We start from the raw sequence: 26065 nt of genomic DNA, 5'->3' as shown, positions 1-26065 counted from the left end.
TGCTGTACTAACATTTGCTCCTGGGAGGAGATGAAGAAAAAAGGGTCCATAAGGCTTCCATTGGCCTAGACAACCGAAACATCTGCTGGATTCATGAGCAGCTTGCTGGCCTAAGTCAGCAGGGAGAACTGCTGCAGATCAGCACTGCCATTTCAATAGATATTTCATAGACCGTAGGGAGGAAAAAAAGAAAGTCAGTAGAGTAAGTGATTTCATTTCAAAGTACACCAAAATCTTGTGTAGTTTTATATACAGTGATATCTAAATTGCACAAAATTAGAGCCACGTCTACAACCAGTCAGCGTGCAAGACTCATTTGGGAGCAGGTACATGAAAGAATAGCAGGATGCAATCCTAATCTTCTAATATCGGCTAATAGGAGCAAGGCACCTCAGTTCCCAGATGAAATTTGACAAAAAGCAGTCACCTGAGAAAATATTCCCTTTACTCAACAGCTTGCACCAGAATAAGCCTCCTCCATCTCTCTGAAATACAAATAGTTTGACGATGGTTGTTGGAAGGGAATGGGCTGTTCCGTGTCAGGACACACAACAGAGAAAAAAGAGCAAGTGTTGAAGCAATGAGGGTAGAGGACAGAGGAGAATATACACCCTTGCTTGGTGTGAACTGCCTTTCATCACTTTAGTTCAAGCCTGGGTTCTGGCGCCTAAAAGTGTAGTCTGGCCTAAGTAATTTTGTTGTTTATGGTTTGGGGCCACTTAGGCTCAAAAGGGCTACTAGAACCGTATACAGTGATCGTTCTCCAGACCAAATTCCTGGTGTTATTTAACTGTGTAAGCTGAAAGAGGAGGGAGCGGGGGGATCAAGTATTAAGTCAGTTTTAAAACTGATGTTTCATATTGGAACTTTCATTAGCTTAAACAGAGCTGTGTTTCAGAGATCTCTGTACTAGAAAAAGAATCAAACATCAAAGAAGGTAAATATTGACATGGTGGGTGAAATCACCAGTAACGAGAACTTTGTGAATATACAGATGATCACAAGTGGAAAACCTTTTATTAGTCATTCAGGCTTTTGCTTTGTGAGAATCAGAACTTCTTTCTTCAGGGAATGTTCCCGGTTGGCTGGGATGCATCCATGTATTGATCAACACAAAGTCATTAAGGGAGTACCTGTTCAGATCAAAACCATCCGCAGGCACGATATTTCCCACCTTTAAGACCTTTAAGTAGTGCCTTTTAACACACACACACACGCACACCCCTCACTTTACGATAGTTTTTGCAGTAAATATTTTTGTTATCAAAGGTATTTTATTTGAAAGTGTGTTTAATTAGTCCAAATTATGTTACACTGACAGAAATCAAGTACTTGTAACTTTTTGATACTGATCCCCATTTACCACTAGGATATTTATTTGGGACTATTTACAAGTGCAGAGTATTTCACTGGAAAACACTGGTAATCTGGTGATCAGAACAGTTAAGTGTAACACCACATATAGCATCTCTGATCAAAATCTGTTTTTTCTACCTTTGCTTTTTCTTCATTTACCTTTGAGGATTACTTAACATCTGACAAGCAAAGTGAGCAGTGAGAGTGCTGGAAGTCCAGATAGCAAGTATTAATTTAATGTACTAGCGCAATGACAGGTTATTCTTATTCAGACTTTTTCCAAACCAGAGGTAGTGAGATCAGTGCTTAAATATGCTGTTCTATTCTAATTAAAATGTACAGTCTGAAGTAAAAAGAAGTTAAATTCATGGAAAAAAAGTGGGGGGTTATTGATGATTATATCGCTGTTCTTCTTTGTCCCCCCTCCTGTTTGTGTATATATGTGTAAACATGTACAAAATATGCATTTACTTCTATATTTTAACAAGAATAAAGCTATTATGTGGGCACATACTAAGGCAAACCTAGAGCAGTTTTCATTTTCACTTTTGCTCAGCTGTTTGGTACAGTGCAAAATTCCAGGTTCCATTTAAAGACAGAAGGTTTAAAGTGGTAAGCGAGCTTTTGCCAGGGCTAATAAGGGTAAGCAGTTCACTGATGGTGCATTTTGGGGATTCCTGAATATTTTTTGAGCTTACAAATGTTCAAAGAACAGCACTACTTGGAGCTGACTTGTACAGCCGCCTCCTCTTCTGTCTTTTAACATCTCTTTTGGATGAAATTTCAGAAGGTGGTGAGAAAAAGCTAAAAGTGGAAGGATTTTAAACCTTGATTGTGTTCTGCTCAGATGGAAAGAGTGATTGAACAGAGAACATAGATAAACTGACAGACAAAAACAGTGTCCTTGCCAGATGGGTTACCTGCATGTTGGTCTCCATTATCTATTTTAAGGATGAAGGAAGAAAGAAAACTGTGTTTCTAGAGAGATGCAAGAATATTTTCTTTTATAATGACTAATAGCTGGAAAGCCTAAGAGAGCTTTTTTTCCAATAGATTTGAAACGTTTCAGAGATGGGAGCAAGGAAATGATGAAAGGGTTTATGACAAAATGAGGAGGAAAAAAATGAATGAAATCTACTGATTTAATTGCATTTTTTGTTGGTTGTACAATTCTACTTTGGCAGAAAGTTTAATTTAGAAAAATGAAAACCAAAGTATTTTGATTTTTCTGAACAAAAATGGTTTGCTTTTATCACTTAGGGAAAAATTAATATTTTTAATGTTTTCATTCCATCTCTACTTTTCTTCTAACCAAAATTATTTTCTCAATTATTTCTGAATTTCTAGTCATTTCAGTCTTCCTTAAACATCACATTTTTCGAACAAATTTACTATTTTCCAAAATATCTTCTTCCAATATTAGGGTTATATGCTTTCATATATCACCAGAGTATTTCAAGCCAAGATTCAAATAAGGTAGACTTGTGGGAAAGGCTATGATTAGGCTGCTGAAGGATCTGTGAGATCAGCACAGGTTCTGCAAGCAGATCAGCTGAGTATCTGACTTGAATGAAGGGGTAATACATGTAGCATGTGAAGAGCCGCTCACCTGAGACAATGCTAGGCACTACCAAGTTTTAAGGAAACACAAGTGACGTGTTTCGCATGTAGAATCCAGCAACGGTTGCAAATGTCCAGTGACCAGTTTGACCAGGCAGTGACAGCTGTTAGCACTTAATAGCTTACACAAATTCTCAATTTCCAGAAAAAAATGAAGCATATAGGATTACAGTGAAAACCTGTGAATCTGATTTAGGAAGTCTATGGAAAGGATTCATTTACTGCTTTGGTATGTTAGCTGTTTGTGACATCTCCATATTGAAGCCCTGTATATGAATATTTGTAGCTCTCAGTGGATCCATACTAGTATGCTCTGGAAGAACAACTTGCACAAAATGATGTGGCAACCTAGCTGTCTCCCCTTCCTATAAAACAAAAACAAAAAAACCCCTCAAACAAACCAAATAACCCAACCCCAAAGCCTGCATTATCCTAGATAGACTGAATCTTCACACTAATCCTTAAGAGTCCAAGTATCTGTGCAGCATTTTTCAGAACACTTGCTCTATGCTGATATCTCAGTCTAGGACTGGGTGAGTGACTTTGTCTTCTTGTGAACATCTCTCAATATGACTGTAGTTTTCTCATTTTTTAACTGTTCGCATTTCAACTGTTCTTGCTAGGGGGGAGAAAGACATCTGCTTGTCTTGATTACCAACCTTTCAAATGGCATTCTAGAAACATAAAGCGCTTTTGTGAGCCTGTAATAATTAACTTTCAGGACATTCTTGAAGTTACGTGTCTGTGTCATCTTTCTAGTAATTCCTTCTTTGAGAAAGATTAGGTTCCCCATTTATAATTGTTGCAGAACTGTGGTTGATAATTTCATATTCTTCCCTACCCCCCTTATTTACCTGTGAAACTGCTTCTGGATGGAGCATGCTTGAAAGAAGATTATAGGTGTATTACTGTAAACTCTGGACATTGCTTCAGGGCACTTTTCCCAGTATTTCCTTTCTAGATACTGCAAAGATTTGTTGTTAAGGGTATTAAAGTATTTATCTGCATACCCACATTGATCTCATTTTAAGTAATTCTTGGTTTCATGTTTGTTTAAGTAAAAAGAACTTATGTTAATCATGTGCACTTTGAAGAGTAGGCACTTTTTGCATTATGTTCAGATAAACACGTAAAACTTCGGATACTTATCAGCATTTTCTGGATCTTCTGAGTGCACAGCACTAGAAAGAAAATCTCTCATACAAAATATTCATTCAGGCCTTGTGACCATTTCTCCAAAGCAGAACCGTACTATCCCAGGCTGGAGTGCATCAGAACACTTGTGTTCTTTTTTGATTTCTTTTTTTGTTATTGTTTGGTTGGGTTTTTTTGCACTTGTTGAAGTGCAGTGGATTTTAAGAGGGTAAATGGCTGGGTCATGCCATCACAGTGCCCAACATCTGTGGCTTGCAATGAGTTATCACATGGAGACAGGACAGAAAATGTGCGAAAATTCTGTGCTTTAGGTTGCATTTCACTGCAGTCCATTTTAGAATGGTTACAAGTACTTGCTAATGGATCATTTGTATCAATACATTGTATTCAGATTACACTGACAGTATATTGCTAAACATCTCCATGATAGTTGTTTCATGTGATGTATAAAGAACTCACAATGTAGGTCAGATAGCACTTGTAGCTGCATGCTTTACTTTTAAATTGGCAATATAGGTGTAAGTCTTTCCACGATGCTTAGGCTCCGATAGTTTTCCTATTGTCCTGATGCACATCAGAATGATACTGGTGTCAAAATTTCTGGTAGACATACTACAGAATTGCTGGCTTACTGATGAGAAGCTGGGTGTGGACAACTCTGATTCTGTTATAGTCATCTTAGAAAAATGAGCAACGTTAAGTTCTTCTCCTTCTGTAGCCACTGAGGTAAACCGTTCAGATTCACGTGCACATAACTAGAGTCAGATCTTTTGCTTGAAACTGCTGATTATTCCTTTTGCCTGGCTCTTATTCTATGGAGACTTTCCACAGTGGAAGAGAGGAGGATCCAAACCAGAGTATTTTATACAGTTGACTGATTATTTATTGTAGGTAAACAAGCAGATGACAGAAAGCAGTGTTCAGGTAGAGTGCTGCCGTCAGATAGTATGTTGCAGTGTGGTGGTCAGTTTTTGAGGCCCGCAAATCACAATATTAAGATAGCAGTCTGGAGAACTGATTGTATTAACTACTCTTCATGCTGAACTACAATGTGAAACTGTGACATAGCAAATACAAGCAGTATAGGCTGACTGGCTACTGTTTTACTTGTATGATGTTTTTTGGACGAAGGCCTACATTGGGCAAGATAGGAGTTTTTCTCTATTCTCTGCGAAAGTCACTTTTTTTTGAGATGGGCTAATACTGCTTGTGTCATGTATATTTCTATTGGAAATATGGTTTATAAGTTAATTTCTTATCTATGTTAGTTTCGTTACTCACTGTAGAAATATCATTAGTTTATGATCTTACCTTTTTTATGTTGACATGCTTTACATTTCCAAATATGAGTTTCACTTTGTCTTTAAACCCCCTAAATATTATTCAATTTCTGAAAAACTTGGAGCCCTATTTTCAGTTCTGTCACCAAGTCACTTGTTTCCTAAACCTGCCTCTAAGCAGTAGAACACGTTCATGCAAAGACAAAGCCTGAGCTATACTGCCTGCTTGTGCACCTCCAAGAACCCTGTGTAGTGTGGTTGTTGGTCAGTCCTTAAACATCTGATAAGTTATGTGTTTACAGCACTTTAATTTTTTTTTTTTAAAATGACATGTCCAGAACTTCATTTCATTTGTTACTCAGAGAAGAGGGTTGAACAGGGAAGTAATAAATTGTAACAGAAAGTATTTTCAGTAGCGTAAATGGCTAAGTACATAACTTGTGAATTTGATAGTGCCTGATACAGACTTAAGCCAATGGAGGTTCTAGACTGACTTTTATAAGAGGTGATATGCCTTGCTTTTTGTGGTTGTGTTAACTGCAAGAAGTACCAGTTAGTTTGATGAAATGCTTGGATTCGGGGGAGAAGAACGCACATGGTATGTTCTAACTTCGTAGCAAGAGGTAGATTTGATAGGGTTGTATGTGTATATTTGTCTCCACCATAGCTTTATATATTTCTTCTATTACCCTATTGCCTGGCTTCTGTGTAATTAATTTGTGCATTTTCTTCTTGGAGCACTGATGTGAGGTAAGTAAATGCCATTATTCTCATTTTACAGATTAGGAATGGAAATGGGGTGACAATGAGGTCCAGATCCTCCAAGAAATGAAAGTGCCCAATTCCTTATTCTTCATGTTAGAATCAGGTACCTGCCTGCTTTTAGAGAAAAAGCGCTTTACAGTTTATTGAGGCACAATGAATTGTGTATAGCCCTTTAAAGTGAAAAGTGACACAAAGCGCTAAACCATATTTGCACTAACAAGAACCAGAAAATTCAGCAGTCTGTTATCACAGCTGTGGGAAGATGAAGTTCATTTTAATTATTTTGGGGTTTGTATCTTCCATCAGGAATTTAGAGTGGTGGAGGGGAATGCCTTTTTCCCCTTTCGAAATAAATAAATAAAATCACTGGATACTCTTCTCCATTCACAAGCAAATAATACCATGGTGATAGTCTTAAAAGAGTAAAAAATAATCATTTATGTGAGGTTCCTAGGAAATAGCAGTGTTTGTACATACGTTTTATTCCATTGTCTCTCTCACGCTTTTTCCTGTTTATCTTTATGGAATAATTGTACTTCAATATGTAATTTTCTCAAATTTGTATCTGCCATCTCTTTCACTGAAATATAGTCTAAATCAATTATATCTTGAGTTAGCTGCTGTTGTAGAAACATACGCCTGAAACACAGGGAGTGAAGGAAGGAACAAAGGCTTCCTCCTTCTCTATTATTGCTGTCTGAAATCAGCGTCTGTACCGGCATGCTCTTGTCCTTCAGATTATTTTAGTAATCACTTAAACATTTTTAAAAGCCCAGCACAGTTTGGGTGTAACAGTTACTTTCTGAGTTATTTCTTCTCTCTCTCCCAAACCTCTGTCATTCCGTAGTGAGTTTCTGCAGTGTTCTCATTAACTCCAATTTTCTCTGCAAGTGGTTTTGCTACTGGAGCATGTAATAGTTACCAGAACACAAATTGTTGTTTTGGTTTTTTTTTCCTTTGTTTTGATTCTTTTTTAAACAATGTTTCTTCAGTGAGCAAACAATTTACGGGACATTCTCTCTAGGAATAAACTCTAAAAAGTGTATGATATCCAGATATGGGACTAAATTATTGCCATTTAAGACAGCAAGTTAGGAGAGGCCAATAGACCCAGTCAAAGACTCTCTGTGTATCAAACTATGTTCAGGCAAATTTCTCTTTCTTTAAAAATGCTGTATGAATACAGTTTAGCATGCAGACTACATTGTCGTTTTGTCTTTTAGACTAAAGCAAAGCAGGTAGTTATGTATCAAGAGTTAAACTATCTTCCTTAATCTGTAGTCAATATTTTACTACACTCTTAAGACTGTTCTTAGAAATCAAATAAAATAATAGGGCCAACAACTTCTTCTGTAGTTTCCTCCTTCAAAATTTCTAGGACACTAACCTTCTATAAGGTATCTGTGCTGAAAAAATTGAGAAGGGTGTTAATTCCTATTGAAAAGTTAGAAGAAACACTAGTTGCACAGTAATGCAGACCTCAGCTCATGCCTGCTGAAATGCAGTTCACAGTATCCTTTTTCTTTAAATTAGATAAAGACAAGCTAATAACGCTTCATTTCCTTAGAGAGATGTTTGCATTATTTCATATATAAATTAAGAGAGAAAGCCAGGAAATTGATTCAGTGTATTTAGATGTTTCATCATACTGGCTTTTATTTCTAATGTTTTAGTTCCTTTGCGAAGAAAGCAAGCCAAAATTAATGTATTCTCCCTAAAGATGCAAGCTGCTACTTGAAGTAGTAAGTTGCTTGCCTCCTCACCCAAATATTTACTCTGTATCTTTTTTCTTTTAGGGCCTGGTCCTATTGAAGTCAATATTAAAAAATCTGACTGATTGGAAAAATCATTTGCTCGAGATTTGTTTTCTTTATTTCTTCTCATACCGTTCTGCATTTTTTATGGGCTCTGGTTTTGGTTGACATCATGCTATAAAGGTATCAAATAAAAGGCCCATGGCTTTGTGGTTCTGTGCAAGACTGAAAAGGATAAATCTCTGCTATTGGCTTTCTATGTGAGAACGAATAAAACTGTAGGCTCTATTCTTTCCCTCACATATTCTGATAAACTTCATTTACCTCATAGGGATGCTAGGCAGCCAGGCTTGCAGAAGGTAGAGCTGATGTGCCAAACGATAGCTAACTCACTGATGTCACCTCTTGTCTAGTCCCACCTCTCTTTGCACACCCTTTTTTTAATGGCTTTTGACATGAGCTGGCAAAGCTTGCTGCACTGATACTGTGAAACTCTCTTAATTTACAAGATAACTGTGTCCTACAAAAAGGCACCTCCACAGAAACAAAAGTAAAGAGAGAATTACGTTTTCTCGGTGCTTACAGCCACCAAGTCACCTTTCTAAGTAGCCTGGTAAATTGATTAGAATATATAACTTAAGCATCAAATGGAAGTGTTGAACTGATTAAAGAGCTTTCATTTCAATTGCAAAAAGTAAAAAAAAAAAACCACCAATGAACATAAACAAATAAACATGAGATGAACTCACAAGATGAATGTTTCCAAACTGGACCAAATAATGACAATTATTCTGCATAGGCTTGTCACATACTGAGATAAAAATCAGTTTTAAAATTTGAAAAAGCAGTTGAGCCATGATTTCTGGGTGGGAAAAAAAAAGCCTTTCTTGACTGAACACAGCTTGTGGCTAATGAGATATGAGCCTCTCAGTTCTACTGGAAAGCAGTATTGGTCCTCCACAAAGCATCACAAAAACAACTTGTGAGAGAATATACTGAACTATAGCTCCATCTAGTCAAAATAGTTGAAATAATTTTGCTAACAAAGCTTCCCAAAATGAGCAGAGGGACCGGGATACAGCATGGAGACAGTGATATCTAGATGCTGCCTTCTTTTTGTAATAGCTTCATTGCTTATTGTAATTTCTCTTTGTATAACCTTGTAGTATTTGCCAGTGAAAATTCTTGCTTCCTCCTCAGATACAAGGGAGTTTTAATGTGGGCCATCAGTACTTTTTTTTCTTCTTTTTCATTCTTTCTTTATTGGTACACTCCAGACAGACAGTAAAATTGTTTGACTTGCCTTCAAGGTGTGATCATGGAACAGAATATAATTGTGTATGCTATGGTAGATGTATATGTGTCTGATTGACCTGATCTGCAGGTGGAGGGTAGAAGTGTCGTTGCCAACCATTTGTTGTGAAGAAAGCAAGTAAGCAAGCTGGATGGGTAGCCCTGTCTGTAGAACAGTGATCATCTGAGTCACATTCATTATCTCAATCCTACCTGTCAATCACCACAGTTAATAGTAAAGTAGGAAGTAAATTGCACTGAACTTACCTTAAAATCTGTGTTCAGAAAGGTACATATTATTTACATGTTTTGCATTTTCTAGACGTTTATAAAAATAAAATGTCCCTGTAATACTTACTAAGTAGCATTTGAGGGGGGATTTCTCTTTGATCCAAATTGAAACTCATGTGAAAGTCACAATTTTCACCCCCCTCCCCTATCTTACCTTCTTACCCACTCCCCAGTCCCCCCAGCTTACACTCCCACCTTCTGTTTCTTCAGCTAAAAAGGGATAATTCCCATATTACTGGCATTGATTCCTGGCAAAATGATAGTTTCATGGGATTATGTCTGACTGCTATCACCACCATTACAGAAAATATGGATATTGGTTTGTAGCTAGATTTTCTGCCTTAACAGAAACTTTTCTCATGCTCTGTTTTTAAACAAAGCTTCATTAGGAATTAATTTCTTTTCAATATGTTCTTTAAATATATTTATAAATGAATACATGATAATTTAATATTTTCCTGACTTCCTAAATTACAGTTCTGTCTGGAAAAAGATAACCATAATCTTTAAAATCTTTTTGACTGCTGTAAGGCCTTTGACTTGAAATAGCATGACATCTTGAGTAATAAGCACAACTTATTCAAAACCAACCTTGCAAGCATTTAGCAGATTAGAACTATTTGAAAAAAATGTGGTGAAAGTGTAATGATGAATAGGAACTCACCATCCAGCAGTCATGTTTCTGTGCATTTGTCTGCATAGGGAAAAGTGGTTTGTACTGTACTATTTAGGTGGGTCTCAGAGCTGGTTTTTAGAAATGCCCTGGGAAAGACAGTTCTTGCCAGCAGTGTTTGCTGATGACACAAAGACAGTGGAGATACGAAATAATGAAAAACACAGGTCACTGGGTTCAGAGAAAGATATGTTACAGTGCAGTGAAGCATAGGGATGTACATCCAAGAGCTACAGGAGAACTGGAATGGGGGGTTGTCTTTGGAGCAGTGTCTGAGAAAAAACCACTGGCATCGTGGTAGACCATCAGTCAAACTTGGGTCCCCATCTGACCCTGTGAACAAGGGACTCATTTAGGTGTGCAAACAAGAATATGAAGTACTGGTGGAGAAGTGGTGTCACCTTTTTATTTTTTCCTTCTGTGCCTGTTACAGTGGGTTTTCTAGGTCTGGGCTCCACACTTCAGAAAAAAAGATGACAAATTGAAGAGAGCACAGAGAAGAGCGACAGACTAATTAAAGGATTAGAAAAATACAATTTTTACAGAAAGACTTAGGAGCTCAATTTGTTTAGATTATCAAAGAGAAGGTTAATGGGTGATATGATCATAGTCTCTAAGTGCCTACAAAAAGAGAAATTTGATAATAGAGGGCTCTTCAGAGCAGGTAAAAAGGTATAACAAGAGCCAGTGGATACTAGTTGCTGCAGTGAGACAAATTCAGACTAGGGGTAAAATGCTGTTTTCTTGTTTAAGCAATGACTGTTGCTCTCTGAAATAAGTTCCTGAAGGTGCCACTAAGTTTTCCGTTACTAGACTTCTGAAGTCAAGGTGGACTGCTTTTGTTAGAGCACATTGTCCTGTTCAATCTGTGCTTACAGAGTTAAGGAAGAGATTAAGAAATGGGAATTTAATAACTATATTAAGAACCATTCATAATAGAGAACCACAGTGGTGGTGTCCGGTTGTTGAAAAGATGATGAAAACTGTGTTTCTTTTAACATACCGGCCTCAATCTGGCAGGGCCGTTAGGCTTGCCTTCTTATGGAAGGCTCATCACCAAACATTCTTGAATTAATGGGACTATTCACATGGATCTTCCAGCGTCCTCCGTGCTGGGAGTATGAATGGGTTTTTGCAGTTGTAATAAGTTATCCCAGGCATAAGGGTTTTTCCAAAGCAAGTCCCTTGGGGAATGATGTTGTGATTCCAGTCAGTGGCCTCCAGCCGAGGGTCGCTGTGCTGCAGCGGGAGCCTGCTGCCCCCGCAGCTCAATGGTGGTACTTAGAAGTGGCTGAGAACACCTCGTCTCTTCACCAACGGCCTGGGTTCTTCATCCCACTGAGTGCTCGCATCGGCTGGCAGCTTCGCTGGCATGCTTCCTGGGCACGTGCTACCTACCTATTTAACGGCAGTGAGGCCTCTCCCACAAAACACTGCCAGTCCCCCCAAGAACCAGATCTGATCTGTAGTGGCATAAAACCACTTCTCTGGCATTTACAGTGCTGTGTTAAATGGCACGCTGTTGATGCTTTCTATAATGTTCATTTATCTGGTATAGGCTTTTACAACCTTCTCCAGTCCTTGCAGCTCCAAAGCTCCTACTTCAATAACCCAAGTTAGGTGCTGATACAAACAATAAAGTAAATTTCATAAATGTTTCTTTGTCTTAGTTTTCCCATCATTTACTAGTAATTTTGGTCTTCATGAAGAGGTGTGCAGTATCCGTTCCTTTGGTCTTGCTTTGTCTGTTTTTCTCTGTTCTGCACAGGCTCCCTTCTTTCCACTTGGGCTAGTATCCAGATTAAATGGCTCGTTTTCTCTGTACGTCTTTCTCCACTCCAAGCTTCCTATGAAGCTATGTGCATCTTCTCCAGATCCACAAAGCTTCTGTGTTGGTAAGGGATAGGATGAATGCTTCAGTTTCACTTTTATATGCTAGATTAATTCTTGCTTCCAAAACATCAGCATGCAGTAGAGTGGCCAGAGAAAAAAAGTTCTTCTGACCTCTTTCAGATCATGGCATCTACGGTTTCCATTTAAATGGTTGATCAGAAAAGTTTACCTACTAACCACTCCTCTGATCAAACAAGTCTGTGACTTGACAATCATTAGCAAATGATAGACAGCATATACACTGACAACTTCGTGATAAGAACTATCATATTAGAAAGACAATATAGGGTAATTCTGGGGATATCTCCCAAATCGTGTTAATAGGGTCCTAAATAATTACATCAGTTCTTTATTAAACTATGTTCCATTCCTAGTCTTTAATGTAAATGACAGATTTTGCTGTGCTAATCTCTGGCGCTAGGTTCTGTTTAATGCTTCTCGTATGCAAAAACTATTTTAGCCCACGTAGCCTCTTATCCACAGCTCATACTGTAGAAGGTTATTTCTTTGGTAAGATGCCTGTAATTTAGTGGAAGTAATAACAGGCTGTGTGCATTTTTCTGGATTTTTAAAATTCTAATTTAAGCAATAAGCAATTTATTCAATATCTTGAGGTTCCTTGACACATTGGAATTGAAAGAGGAGAAATGGAAGGAAATGACAAATCTTTTTTTTTTTTTTTTCCATCGTTGTTTATGATTTTTCACTCATCAAGTATTTCTCAACGTGTGGTTTTCAAGAAGCAGGGTTTGATTAATGAAGTGTCAGATACAGAGGATGTCATGAGAATTTTGGCATTTATTGTTTGCAGCATTTAAATTAGCCATGGAGTTTTCAATATTCCTTATTTTTTATTTATTATATCTGTTATCCTGTTGATAGTAAATACCCTCTTATACTAAATATCAGTACATAGTAAATTTTGATATTTGGACATCTGCAGGAAGTTGATATTTATACAAAAAGTATACCAGTTATTCAGATTTGCATTTTGATGGAAATCCTTTATTTATTTATTATTTTAAAATCAAGACAGTGGAGAGTATTGGACTACCTAAATGCTAATGGTTTCAGTGACGTAGATGCTTGTGTACCAGGTCTAAGGCCATCAAAATTGTTTTGCATAGGGAAACTGACAGCTATAAAAACATGGCTAGAGTTACATTTTTTGCAATATCAGCAGGTCAAATAGAAGTTCAGTTGTTAATCTTTTATTTAGTAATTCCTTACTCTGGTCATCTGAAAAGCTTTATACTCTATAATAGACTTCTGTATTATCATGCCTTCCATACAGAAGGCATGCCTCAATTTAACTTAGCTGGGAACAACTCTGATGAGAGCCACTAAAATAAGATGTTTCTGTGAAGGTTTTATGCCAGATTTGTGATGCAGTATTGGTATAATTAGTGGATATTGTATATATAATTTCCTTGATGTACTTATGACATGTCTATGAGCTTGTTCACTCCTGTAGGGCTGTAGAGAGATTTTCCGCTTCTGACACATCCCACTTGAGTGTCAATCTTGGCATTATACTTCTTATGCTAGCAGCTCTACCTACCCTTGAGTGCTTCTTGTATTAATAGAACCTGTATAAAAGGAGGGGAAGAAAGAAGCATATATTTGATTTAGACTATTGGATTGTCTTTCTTTTGCATTGTATCCTTGAATAAATTAATATATCTCCCAGGAAATGATGTTTCTTGCTTATTACTGAAGAACTTTTCTTTCCCCACCCGTGTTAAAAATGACTTGCACGTTTTTACTGTGCTCCCTTGTTGCGATACTGTTTGTCAGAATGAGTTGTGCTGTTTGATAAGGGGTGTGCTATACTCACAACACATGAACACTTTAGTCTATGCCTTCGAAAGTGATTGTGATGCAAGTATCTGCTCCTGTATTGTGTAGACATATTTGGAAATCTTCCCAGTGACTTTTCAGCAAGCACTTAATGCTCTGGGATAGAATCACAGATGTGAAAGAGACCTACTACATCATCACTTCCATTTTCATATGAGATCAGGTTATATTCCCCCAACAAAGGATGCGTCGAGTATTAGATTCACGCTACATTTGCTCTCCAACAACTTTCCAAACCTGGCAGGAAAAGCATCATCCTGAGAGTTCTTTAAAACACATAAAAAGAGACAGGGAGTCAAGGCTGCCCTGTCCCTCTATTTTAAAAGTCCTATGAGGATTTTTATGTTACACTTTCAGTGACTTTTTCAATAGCCATTTGACTGTATTATCTGTACTGAGACATCTATGTAGGTGTGTAGCACGTGAGTCCTATGCGGAGCCATATCCTGGATGTATGGGTATTTCTGAGGAGGTAAAATTGCAAAGTATTTCCTTGGAACTAATTGGTATGACTTACAGCGGGGCGGGGGTGGGGAGGGAAGGGGAGAAAAAGCCCTATTTCTTAATTAATCTATCTGTTTCTCAGATACAGAGAATATATGCAAATATATATATTTTTTTTTAATTTATTGTACTACCTTTCTTTGGTCAGAATAGATCACACTGAATTCAGGATTCAGGCTGTGTCATCTGTGCGAAGTTGTTGAAATAAATTCAGTTCTACAACTTAAATCCTTTCTTTTTTTCTCTTGCTCTCTTCCCTTCTCCATCCCTCCCCTCCCTCCTCAGGCAGCCAAGGGCAGTTTCCACTTACACAGAACGTCACAGTTGTTGAAGGGGGAACAGCAAATTTGACCTGCAGGGTCGATCAAAATGATAACACCTCCCTCCAGTGGTCAAATCCAGCTCAACAGACACTGTACTTCGATGACAAGAAAGGTAAATCGTTTCCTGATCTCATGGTTCTGCATCATTTTTTCTAAGAAAGGAATTATTAAAACAGTTTCCCTTTAATATTTTAATGTGAAAATATTTCCTAAGAGTATATGTTTTCAGTAATATTATATAATCTTTTTTGGAGGGGGGCTCACTGAAGTACTCTCTTGCATATAAAATTGTATATTATTATTAAAGGAAAAGAATAATATCTGAAATTCTTATTGCAAACTAATTTGGAAAACATTGTTGCAAAATATCTTGGAGGAGCATTTATGGGTGGTGAGAGGCTGGCAAGGAAAGAAACAGTCCATAAACCTTGTGACTTGCTTTTATTAGTGTGTATGTGTGTTTGTGCGTATACTTTTTTTTTTTTTTTAAGATTTATGTATATAATCCCACTATTTGCTTCAAGTGTACTGCAGTTTGGTTGTTAGTGCAATCTGCAGTTGCCATGGTAGGTGTTCTTAACAGCTAATAAAAATGCTTGGGTTTAGTGCCCTGATTTTTCCAATTATACCATGCACAGATTTTGTAATTTGAGTTAAAGAAAAGGGGGGAAAAGACAGGAAAACGTCCATTCCTTACAAAAAGAAGGGCATCATCACTGCAGTAGGATATATTTCTAAGACGTTTATCTTAATCTGAAATGAAAAAGCATTACATTTTACATAATGGAATGTTAACATAAAGATTACATTAGATTCCTTAAATAAATTAAACCTAAAGTTGTTAGGAATAAATTCATCACTTGGCTTAAAAAATGCAAAAGCTTTGGTGTTCATTTCAGTGATACAGAAGTTCAACAGTATTTTATACTTAATCCTACTGCTTGAATTTATTCTGAAAGGTGCTACATACTCTAGAACATATTTTAACAAGTACAGTTATTCCTCTGCTTAAAATTAAAGAAGTACTGTCCAAATGCTTTGCTGAATGGTTACAAGACTTTAAAACACCTTGTAGGACTGAAAATGCTTTGTGGATCTATGCACTTCAATAGAGTCTAAAACCTGTCATTTTATACTTGCAGAAACTGCAATCAAAATATGTTTTTTTGCTATTAATATAATAGCTGAATAGAATCTCTTGATGGTGTTGAAGTGGTTCCTTTCTCTTTTATCTAATTTCCTGTAGCGTGTAATCATTTGATTTGCAATTTCTTTGAAATTGTAAGTACCTTTTGAATGTAGGATTGAAGATGAGAGGTTTATAAGGTGCAAACTTTTGAGCTGAAAGTCTAGTCCTATAACCTTTACTCATATAGACCCCTTTATTTTAGCCGCAATCATCAGTGGTTTGGGATGCGTAAATAATGTCTGCAAACTAAAAGCAGAGGGTACTTGTTTGTTGATAGAGCACATCAACACTCAGAAAATCTCTAATTTCTACAAAATAAGTGCCATTTTAAAGGATGCTGAGAAAGAAGTAGGAGGACTACAAATAGATTAATTTGAACTTTGTAGCCATTTTGGTGTGAATTGAATTTTCTGTGTACTTTAGCTAAATCTGTACTTTTAGAACGGATAATTGAAGTTTGTATTACTTTTTAATATAATGAATTGAAGCAACAGAATTTGAATGACATGCAGCATAATAAGTACTTAGAAGCAATTTATATTCCCCACAGGAAATGTGAGGAGCTGAAGTGCGTAAATTTGAAGGACCACACTCTTTATTGAACTTTTAGCTTGTCCCAAGACTTCAAGGAATACTTGACAATTCATTTTATGGAGGGATTACTGTGCATCTATTAGGAAAATGTCTTGATGTGGTCAAGAAAAACTTCAGGTCCTTCAAGCAGAGATATTTAGTCTTTCTTACATTGGCAAAGCTTGCATTCTGTGTGACATTTCCAGACTTGAGTATAACAAGGGGAGTGAGCAGTGCATCCAAGTCCTACATGGAAAACATTCTTCCATTTCTGAAAATGAAGTTACAGCTTTCATTGGCATTTTTTTCTGTGCGTGTACGTATGTGTTCTTATAAGTAAGAAAGAGATTTCCTTTACGTGCTTTTGATGTTTGCATTATTGAGCCAAAATGGACAGAGATATTTATGGCTCTGTTATCTTGGTTGTTTTCTCTGGAAGTGATGGCAAGTGCAACTCTAAAGGCTTCCTCTTTTTTTTTTTTTTTTCTTTTTTTTTTTTTTTCCCCCCTTCCCTTCCTTTCCCAGTTCTCCCAGCCAGGCATACAATTTGGCTGTGAAAAGCAGCTTTCTACTAGATCCAGTCATTACATTTAATTTATTGAAAGAGAGCCTCAACCAGAGTCTTTTCAAACCTGTCTCTTAATATTAGCCAAAACCAACCTTCAGATCTTACTTCTCCCTTCAACACCATGCAAACTGCTGTTTAATAGCTGTGTTTCTCAAGCCCTGAAAATTCATGAAAACTGTTGAGTAGGTTTGTGGTGTACAATGGTGTAGGGTTAAGTTCTGTGTAGGAAACAGAGCCTTAGAAGGGAAGCACCACCAGCAGCCTTTATATCCATCAGAGCTGAGTAACTCTGGATGTTACCACATTCAGAACTAAATCAAATTTGCATGCCTTTAACTTTCATTCCCTTCAGTAAGTTATTTTCTATACACATACTCGTAAGAATGACACACATAGGAATGACAGTATATTTCTTTTATGTCTGGAAGCATAAAAAAACATTAAGGAAATCTTTCTATTGATTGCTTTATATTTTAATAATTGCGAGAGAGTCAGGTAGTAAAATGAAGAAAGGCAGGTAAGTACCAAAAGAGGGTCCAAACTGCAGCAGATGAGGGAGATGACAGCTGTCAGCGTATGGCAGAAAAGGTGCCATAAATTGAGTAAATTGTCCATGCAGTGAAAAGCCCTTTGCTGCTAGATTGTCCTTTGAGAGACTTCTTTCATATTCACACTTCTTTCTCAAGCAAGTTGGTTCCCCTGTCTTGCAAAAACATTTTCTGACCAAAATAGAACTTGCTGTGGGCCTGGAAAAAAGAGCCAATTGGTCACATGGAAGGAATGTCTGCTTCCCAGACCCATGCCAAGGGGTTTATTATTAGTCTCCATTTTATTCAAAATGGATGACATATATTATGAAAAGCATGTTCATGTCATTTACTTCCTTCTGAACTGTGATGCAATCATTGACATTGAAGTTGGGAGTCATATTCTTCATTTTTCTCTTTTAGATATTCTAAATAAGTATGGAAATGCAATGAGCCACGTGCACTAATACCAAAGCTACATTGTTAAAATTATTCTTCTGGATCTCCTCACATACTTCTACGGCCGCATGTTTTTAAGTACAGATTTTTCTCAGTTAGAAGGATTTTGTGGCTGGTAGAGAACACTTCCTCCCTCACTCTCCCAGCAATTTAATATTTATTTAATATTTATGAAAGAGACAAGGACTATTTTTAACTTGAGACATTTTTGGCACCTAGTCTATACAGTCTTACAACGATATAGATAGAAAATGAGTAGAGTTTTGTTTCAGAAATGGCAATGCTATAAATTTAGGGAATATGAAGCCACAGTTCAGAGGCTGTTTCCAGGTCCTCATCACTTGAAATACTTGAAATTTTTATTTTGTTGTAAACTTAGGCCTAAAATGTGTTTGACTCATTGTGGTGATGGGAATCGGGGTAGGAAAGAAATCCTATTTTCCTACAGGAAAATAAGTTACAGCTTTAACTTATTAGCTAAGCAAGGTAAAACAGTTGCGTCCCTCCAACTCTTATTTTGACACTAAAATATATTAAAGCTGGAACTAACTTTGTCTTTATTATTATTTTAACACACAGTAGCTACAATATATGAAAATACAAATGTTTGATCTTGTGGATTTGGTCTCATTGATTACCTGTCTCCTTCAGCATGTTGTCTCTCTGTTGTCCTTTCTGGCACTTTTTTTCTGGTTCCTCTACTTTGTGGCTTCAAGGACAATGTGTATCAATTTGATTTTTAATTCTTCCACTTTCATTTGAAGCATAAAATCTTTACCTGAAAGTAAAAAATGAACTGTCTAGTTGCATAAATGGATAAATGGTCTTAAATTTTAATAGGCTTAAGAACCTTACCACAACCCGCCTCGGTTTCCGCCCCCCCCGACAGAATTTTAAAGATTGTGTCTTCCTGGAAAATGTGAATTCACAGCTCACCCTGAGCAAGTTCAGATTCTTTGGAAACAAATGCAAATTGCATGCTGCACATCAAATGAGTTTTTCCCTACATAATTTTCAACCAAAATGAATAATTGCCATAGAAACCTCCGTATCATTTTATGTACCCAAATACCTATAATTATAAAGCTGCCTTTGGAAGAAGCACAATGTGCAACAATATGGAAGTGGCAGATATGATTTTAAATTAATATAGGTTATTTTACTTTATCTTCACTGGTGGTACTTCTTAAGGATTTTGAGTGGGCAATAAACACAGAGAGACATAGATATGAATGCAGGTGTGTAACAAAAAGGGTGTAGCATGGAAACACGGAGACGGTTGATAAAGAGAAGACTGAGAAGAACCTTCATTCAGCATGCCATAGCAGCTGTCTTCTCCTATTCCCTTTTGGTAGGAAATATAGATACATGCAGAGCAGGATATAGAGTTGTAAAGGAGATGTGTACGACTCAACGATGGCTGTTGATGTCAAAGGTGTTTAATCTCAATATAAAAATGTGCAATCAGACTATAGAAAGGAAGAGAAACAATACCTGGTGTACACACACCTAACAGTTTTGCTCAGTCAGGCAAGTGCAAGTGTAGAATACCTGCTCTTTACCTTATTAACAGGAAAGTTTGCAGGTCTGTTGATAGAAAAACAAGTGCTGTGTTGACATTGATCATGCTAAGTTTACCACAAACTGACATGCCAGATTTTGATGAGACATATGCCTGATGCTAGTCATAGATGGGTACATGCCCCTTGTGCTTTCATCAAGTAGTAGCACTTTCATGTCATACTAAAAAATTAGAAAGCCTGTTCCAACCTCAGGATTATTCATCCCTCAGCAGCAGAACGTGTTTCTTTAGATGACCTTTGATTTTCTACATGTAAAAGAACTTGGCATTTATGTAACTCCCTATCATCTTGAAAGCTTTCAAAGGTTCTGGTGCACTAGGCAAGGGTTATGAGAGGGCACTGTACTTGCAAAGCTCCTGAGAACTTCTCTGATAAGCATGATGCCTCAGGTGAGCTTGTGGACACATGTTTGGGGATAGAAGCCACCCATAAGGTTCTGCATTTGCTCGCTCTCAGGAGTAACACTATTATGTTAGAACTTGTGGGTAAGTTTAGAGACGGACATGTCTCTAATCAAAACGTTGCGCCTTTTGGCATACTAGCTGTACTATCAACTCCATGAAAACAACTCCTAACCTTTTTCTTTCTCAATATAAAGATATTTAGAGGGAGACTCTGAAATTCACAGTGCACAAGGTATGGGATTTTAATTACAGACTCACATGTGTCAGTTTAGGAGGATTCATTAGTGCAGAGAACTTTAATTCTTACTGTAACACTGTCAAAACTAAATGGTGATAGAATTGTCATACAAAAGGCTGGCACTTTCAGGCATGAAAATCCTGGCTTTGATGTTGTAGACACACAACTCCTTCTTAGGTAGCTGTATTTACTCTTTGTGGAAGCCAGACTCCAGATATTGAATTTAGGTATAAATGCAGCTTACACCATTCTGTGGTGATTCAGCCTCAGATTCTAATCTACATAAATAAGCAGAGGCACTTGTGAGTTACAAAAATCATTTGAGATTATTTCAAAATATAGGGAAATGGTGAACTTCCTTCCTGTAGGACATTTAATGATTCTAGTAAGCAGTTGGATTTAAGATGTAGGTATACATATAAATAAACAATCCTCAGACAGAAGGAACAGGCTTGTACAAAACAAAAGTCAGAGAAGCGATGAAAATAACATTTCTTTTTGAAATAGAAAAGAAAGTAGGAAATACATGCTTTAGATTAGTTATGCAGACAGGGAGGCAGACAGGCTGTATTGCTGGGAGGACTGAGAGGGTTAGCATTTAAGTAATGTGAAATCGAGTAGCAATGATGAATGGACTTACGTCTCTGCCTTCACATGCTCTGTTTCCTATTACATAATTGAGTGGAGATGGTATCAGACAGTAGATGATGACCAAGCTTAACTCCATCCTACGGTACACAGATAAATTAGAGATTTACTGTTACTTAGAGTTTAACAGACCCTTTCAATGAGATAATACCTTGTAGTAAACCTATGACGTAGCATGAAAGGCAATGGGAAAAATGCAAGAAAACTATACAGACAAATATTGAAGTATGACTTTACAGCTGGAAAAGTTGGGGGGAAGGTTTCCTGAGCTGAATAGCAATAGCTTGTAAATACCTTATAACATTTGAGAGGTTTCTAGCATTTAAAGAAAAAACTGTAGGAGATAGAAATCCACTTTTCACAGAGAGCTTCCCATGAACATCCTTTAAAATAGTTCTTCCAAGGTCAGTAGTTAAGTTTAATTCTTTATGTCAGTCAGATTTGTTGATTTCACAATTATGCCAGACTATCAGTAGATGTCTGGCCAGCTCTTATCTTTCCTTGAGGCCCATGGTATGACATATAGGGATAGATAATGTGGGTTAAGTCTTTCAGCTGCAACTTTGTTTCTTACTAATAGGTTCTTGCGCTCACTCACTCCTCTGTGGTGGGGTGCGGGAGAGAATCGGAAGGGTGAACATGAGAAAAACTCATGGATCAAGGTTAAGACAGTTTAATAAGTGAAGGAAATAGAAAAAAACCCCAAATGATGGAAAAGCAATCACTCACCCCCTCCTACCAATCGGCGGCAGCAAACCGACACCCAGCCAGTCTCTGAGCAATGCCTGCTTCGGAAAAACAACTCCCAAGTTGTATTGCTGAGCACAGAGCCATAAGGTCTGGAATATCCCTTTGGTCAGTTGGGGTCAACTGTCCCAAATGTGTCCCCTCCCAAACTCTTGGCCACCCCAGCCTACTCGCTGGGGGTGCAGAATGAGAAACAGGGAAGGTCTTGACACTGTGCAAGCCCTGCTCATCAATAGCCAATGCACTGGTGTGTTATCTACACCGTTTTGGTCATGAATCCAAAGCAAAGCACCATACAGGCTACTATGAAGACAATTAATTCCATCCCAACCAGTACACCTTACCTCTGAGCCAGGGATAGAAAATGAGCTTAAATTATTTTGGATAGTAGTTCCTTAGTGCTCAGAGGAAAAAAAGAAGTCGTCTTAGAGCTTTTGAGATCAAGAAGTGTCTCTCTTGATCCTTAAACACCGAGGTTTCAAAAACAGGTTGCCGCTTTTGAAAGCCGGAATACTTGTGTTCATGCATCTTAAAAAAGATAATGTGATAAAAGAGAACAGGAGTCTGTTAAAATATCTTGACAGTTATTGTCTGTATGAATATGAAAATTACATTTTAAAAATGTATTACAATGCATTAGAATATTATTTCATTGCAATAAATTAGTAGAACTACTCCCACTTACAGCATTTATTTTTTCATTTCTTAGCAGTATTAAGGGAGTAAATGAGCATATTGCAGAGATGGTTAGAAAGTGTAGGAGTTTGCATTATATTGTGCTGAAGTGTGGGTACGTGCAGAAATTAAGTTTGCCAGCACTCAGGCTAAATGGAGAATGAAGCTGATACATTGGAATATGATGAAGTGAAGCAGTAGTTGCGATGACACTGCTAAGATCACTCTGTTATGAAGTTTTGTGATAACTGAGGCTGGTGGCTATTTTTGTTCTAAATGGCAAAGAATCTTCTAAGGAGTGAGAAATCTTTTGAGGGGAGGTGGAAGCAAGCAAGGTTCAAACAAAAGGTAGAAAGAGAAATTTTATATACCTGGCCTCTCTGCACTAGTTGTTTGCGTGGATGAGCAAAACTTCCTGGGGTTTCTGAAGAAAATGGACCTATTACATTAAATTCTAAACCCATGGTTTTCTTTCAGACAATTCTTAGAGCAAATGATAGCAAGGAAAATTTGAGTGCAGAGAAAGGCAAGTGGGAGAATACATTCACAATGATAGGTGATAGATCCAGGAGCAGTAGAGCTCAACGTTGTACATCATAAGGAACATGAAGGTAGGCAGAAAAAGACATTTTGTTTTTAATCAGGAACTCGGTGAACAGTGTTCCTTATGGAAAGTGAAGGGTGTTTTTTTGAGGAAACTAAGTGACAGGCAAGAGTGCTGATTGTTATATCAGAGCATATTCAGTACAATAGAGTCATGGGGATAAGAGAATTACCAGACAGACCAGAACCTGAATGTTTTGTCATATAAGTGATTGTTAGATCCAAGAAAACTTAACTTTGGAGAATAGAAAGAACTGACTTTGCAAAGAATAGGTGATATTTGCAGGACTGGTGAGAATTATGCTTCTATAAGGAAAAACAGCAGCAGTAGAAAAAGTTTAAGTGCAAATATTTACAAATGGCATATCAGATTATAAAGAAATAGACAGTGCTTTCGGTTAAAAACCTACAAATATTTATCATTAAAAGGGAAAGGCGGTCACGGAACATTCAGAAATTCCCAGAACAGAAAGATGTGATATACTGCATGTAGAAATAAGAAAAAAATCCACACCACAAGTCCAGTCATGACTTTGCATCTGGATGGCAAATGAGAAACCCCTGAAAAAATGAGAATATCTGCATGGCACAGTGCCATGAAGAGACATCTGAGGTAGCACTTAAGCTAGCTAAGATGTTGCTGGCAGGTCTGTCCAGCTTCCACAAGATTTCTCCAAGCAAATTAGGTCAGCTAAAAAGAAGAACCTTTTTAGCTTGGCTTATAAACATGGATGTAGCTTAACACATTTAAAATCTAAGGTTCTGCAACACGCTAACTAGTGATACTGGAAACGATCAATCAAAAGCTGACTTTGAAACAGAAACTGAAACTGAATGCAATACAATCATGGCAGTACTAGACTAACAGCAGGTGGTACAGTCACTGCCATTCCAGCTGCTTTTAGAAGGGTTAACGCAGAGATTAACTGTCAGTCAGTAAATGCTGGAGGAATAAAACCATAGCAGGTCAAGGAGAAATGTAGCCCACAAGAGTGATTCAACAACATATTTTTAGAGACTTACCCAACTGGATGGAAAGCAACTCCGGAGGATATGACTGAAGGACAGTGACTGCTGTGTAGGAAAATAGTAAAGGAATAGGAAAAGCCTCTTCTATCAGGATGATACAGAATTCCCAGTCTGGATTAACTAGACCTGTGACAACTGGATTCCAAACCCCGCCCAGAAGCTGATTTGATAACATAGTTGTACCTGTGGACTTCAGCCCTCTGCCTTCTGAAATTACAGCTTCTCTGAGAAGATGGAGGCTTGCCAGACTGTGTGAGCAGTTCCACATTACTCAGTCAAACATGCTAGAGAAGTCCCAAAGCTACCTGTAATCCAAGACGGCAAGTCCCCACGATGTATTAGCAGGGCTTAAGAGTTTATTGGCTAGGGGAGATAAATTCTCTCTGAGTTAGAGCTAACTGGCATACAGTGAGTGTGAATGTCTCTGCAGCATGCTTTCCTTCACTTCTATTTTCACGCTTAGCAAGGGTGAAGACAGCTTAGGTCTTTTTTTCACTGATAGTGTGGATTTACTTCTCTTTAACCTAAAAATGGAGAAGATACTACTAAAGGCTCGCTTTCAGCTGCTCTGTATACCACAGGAAGACTTAATGGTAAAAAACTGGACTTCTTAATGTTTAAAGTCTATAGTAAAGCAGAATACCATTTATCTTTTAAATAGTTACCCTAAAAAAGTAAGCCCTTGTTGACTGGCACCATGTGATATAAAGGAATGAGAAGAGAAATCCTACTTTTGTTTAGGATCAAGAGCTGATTGTAAAAAAAAAATAAAAATAAAAATAAAAAATATTTATAGTATATCTACTGAAACAAATTTGTAAAAGATGTGTACTAAATCTAACTGAAATTTTTAATACCTCCCGTATATTATAGTCACACCTTGCTATGTGAACAGAAATCCTGCTATATCAACAAAAATAGAATACCCTATTTAAATTTCCATTGGCAGTGGGAAACAAATTAAAGACAAATTGTACCAGATAACAGATATCAGATAACATCAGATGTTTTGAAGCCAATAGAAAAGCTAGATGATTAGTTTATAGGGGGATCGCATTATTAAGGTCAGGCAAGCTGAGGATTCTAATATATCTAAAGATTTAAATAAAGGCAGTAAGCGTACACTTCCACAGTGCCTGGACCTAAAAATATTACTGGTTTCAATTTTTGAGGTGGAAGTGAAGGATCTACCATTATTAGAAGTGCTCATCTCTCCAAACCATTTCTGGTAGTAACTTGTTTAAGGAGCTTCCCTTCACGATTGTTTCAGCACAGAAAGTGTAACAAATCATCATGTCCTGCATCTTTAAGGATCTGTGTGCAGAAAAGTAATTGCTGATGAGCTGCTGATACGGGGTGAAAATCCTCAATAACTCAGTGAGAGACTGTGTGATGTTCTGCTGTGAGCCAAAGAAAATAACTTTAAATTGAACAGAAAGGAGAACTGAACCAACCTGAATGAGATTACTTTCAGAGGTATGTACTCTGTGTAAAAGGAGCTTGAGGAAGCACAAAAAACAAAAGGCAATTGTGCAAATGGACAAGAAAAAAACCCCAACAAACCAGTAGCACATAGAGAGTTCAAGGTGTGTTAACAGATGTTAAAAAAAAAAATAAAAATTAAACCCCCACGCCTCTAACCCCTAATCCACAGGAACTGACTGATAATTATTGTTATCTATATATTAATTGTCAAATATTAGTAAGTTTTCAGAATGCTGCCGAAAGAATATAAAATAATTACAAGACTGGGAAGAAGAACAAAGCTTCTGAAATTTAAAATAAAACCAAGATGTAAGTTAAGTGTATGGACTCTAACAGAAGTATTTTTGAAAGAAAAAGACAGATGTGAATTTCCATTATGGAGTCTGAGAAGCAGAAAAGCATTTTTTTAATGTGGCAGCTGTATTAAGACTAGGGCTGCATCCCAAATGCCTTGCAGTTCAGTGAGATATGGACAAACTGTTGGAATAACCATTATCTTTTCCTTCCTTGAACCTCAACATAGCTTTTGAAGCAAAGACCCATTGATCAGTCTGATCAAACATTTTAAAT

At 37.3% G+C, this 26065-nt stretch overlaps 1 protein-coding gene across 3 annotated transcripts in view; it reads left to right on the top strand.

The window, feature by feature from the left end:
* CADM2 (cell adhesion molecule 2) overlaps positions 1-26065 on the top strand; it is a 677296-nt gene that overhangs the window by 479403 nt on the left and 171828 nt on the right. For all 3 annotated transcript variants that reach the window (XM_049825025.1, XM_049825026.1, XM_049825024.1), the window contains one exon: positions 14730-14879. In XM_049825025.1, the coding sequence (XP_049680982.1) occupies positions 14730-14879 (150 nt within the window). The remainder of the gene's footprint in view (positions 1-14729; positions 14880-26065) is intronic.

This window comes from Accipiter gentilis, chromosome 21, assembly GCF_929443795.1.
Source record: "Accipiter gentilis chromosome 21, bAccGen1.1, whole genome shotgun sequence".
NCBI classification, from domain to species: Eukaryota; Metazoa; Chordata; class Aves; order Accipitriformes; family Accipitridae; genus Astur; species Astur gentilis.
Note: the sequence above shows the minus strand (reverse complement) of the source record. Positions and strands in the feature narration are given on the sequence as shown.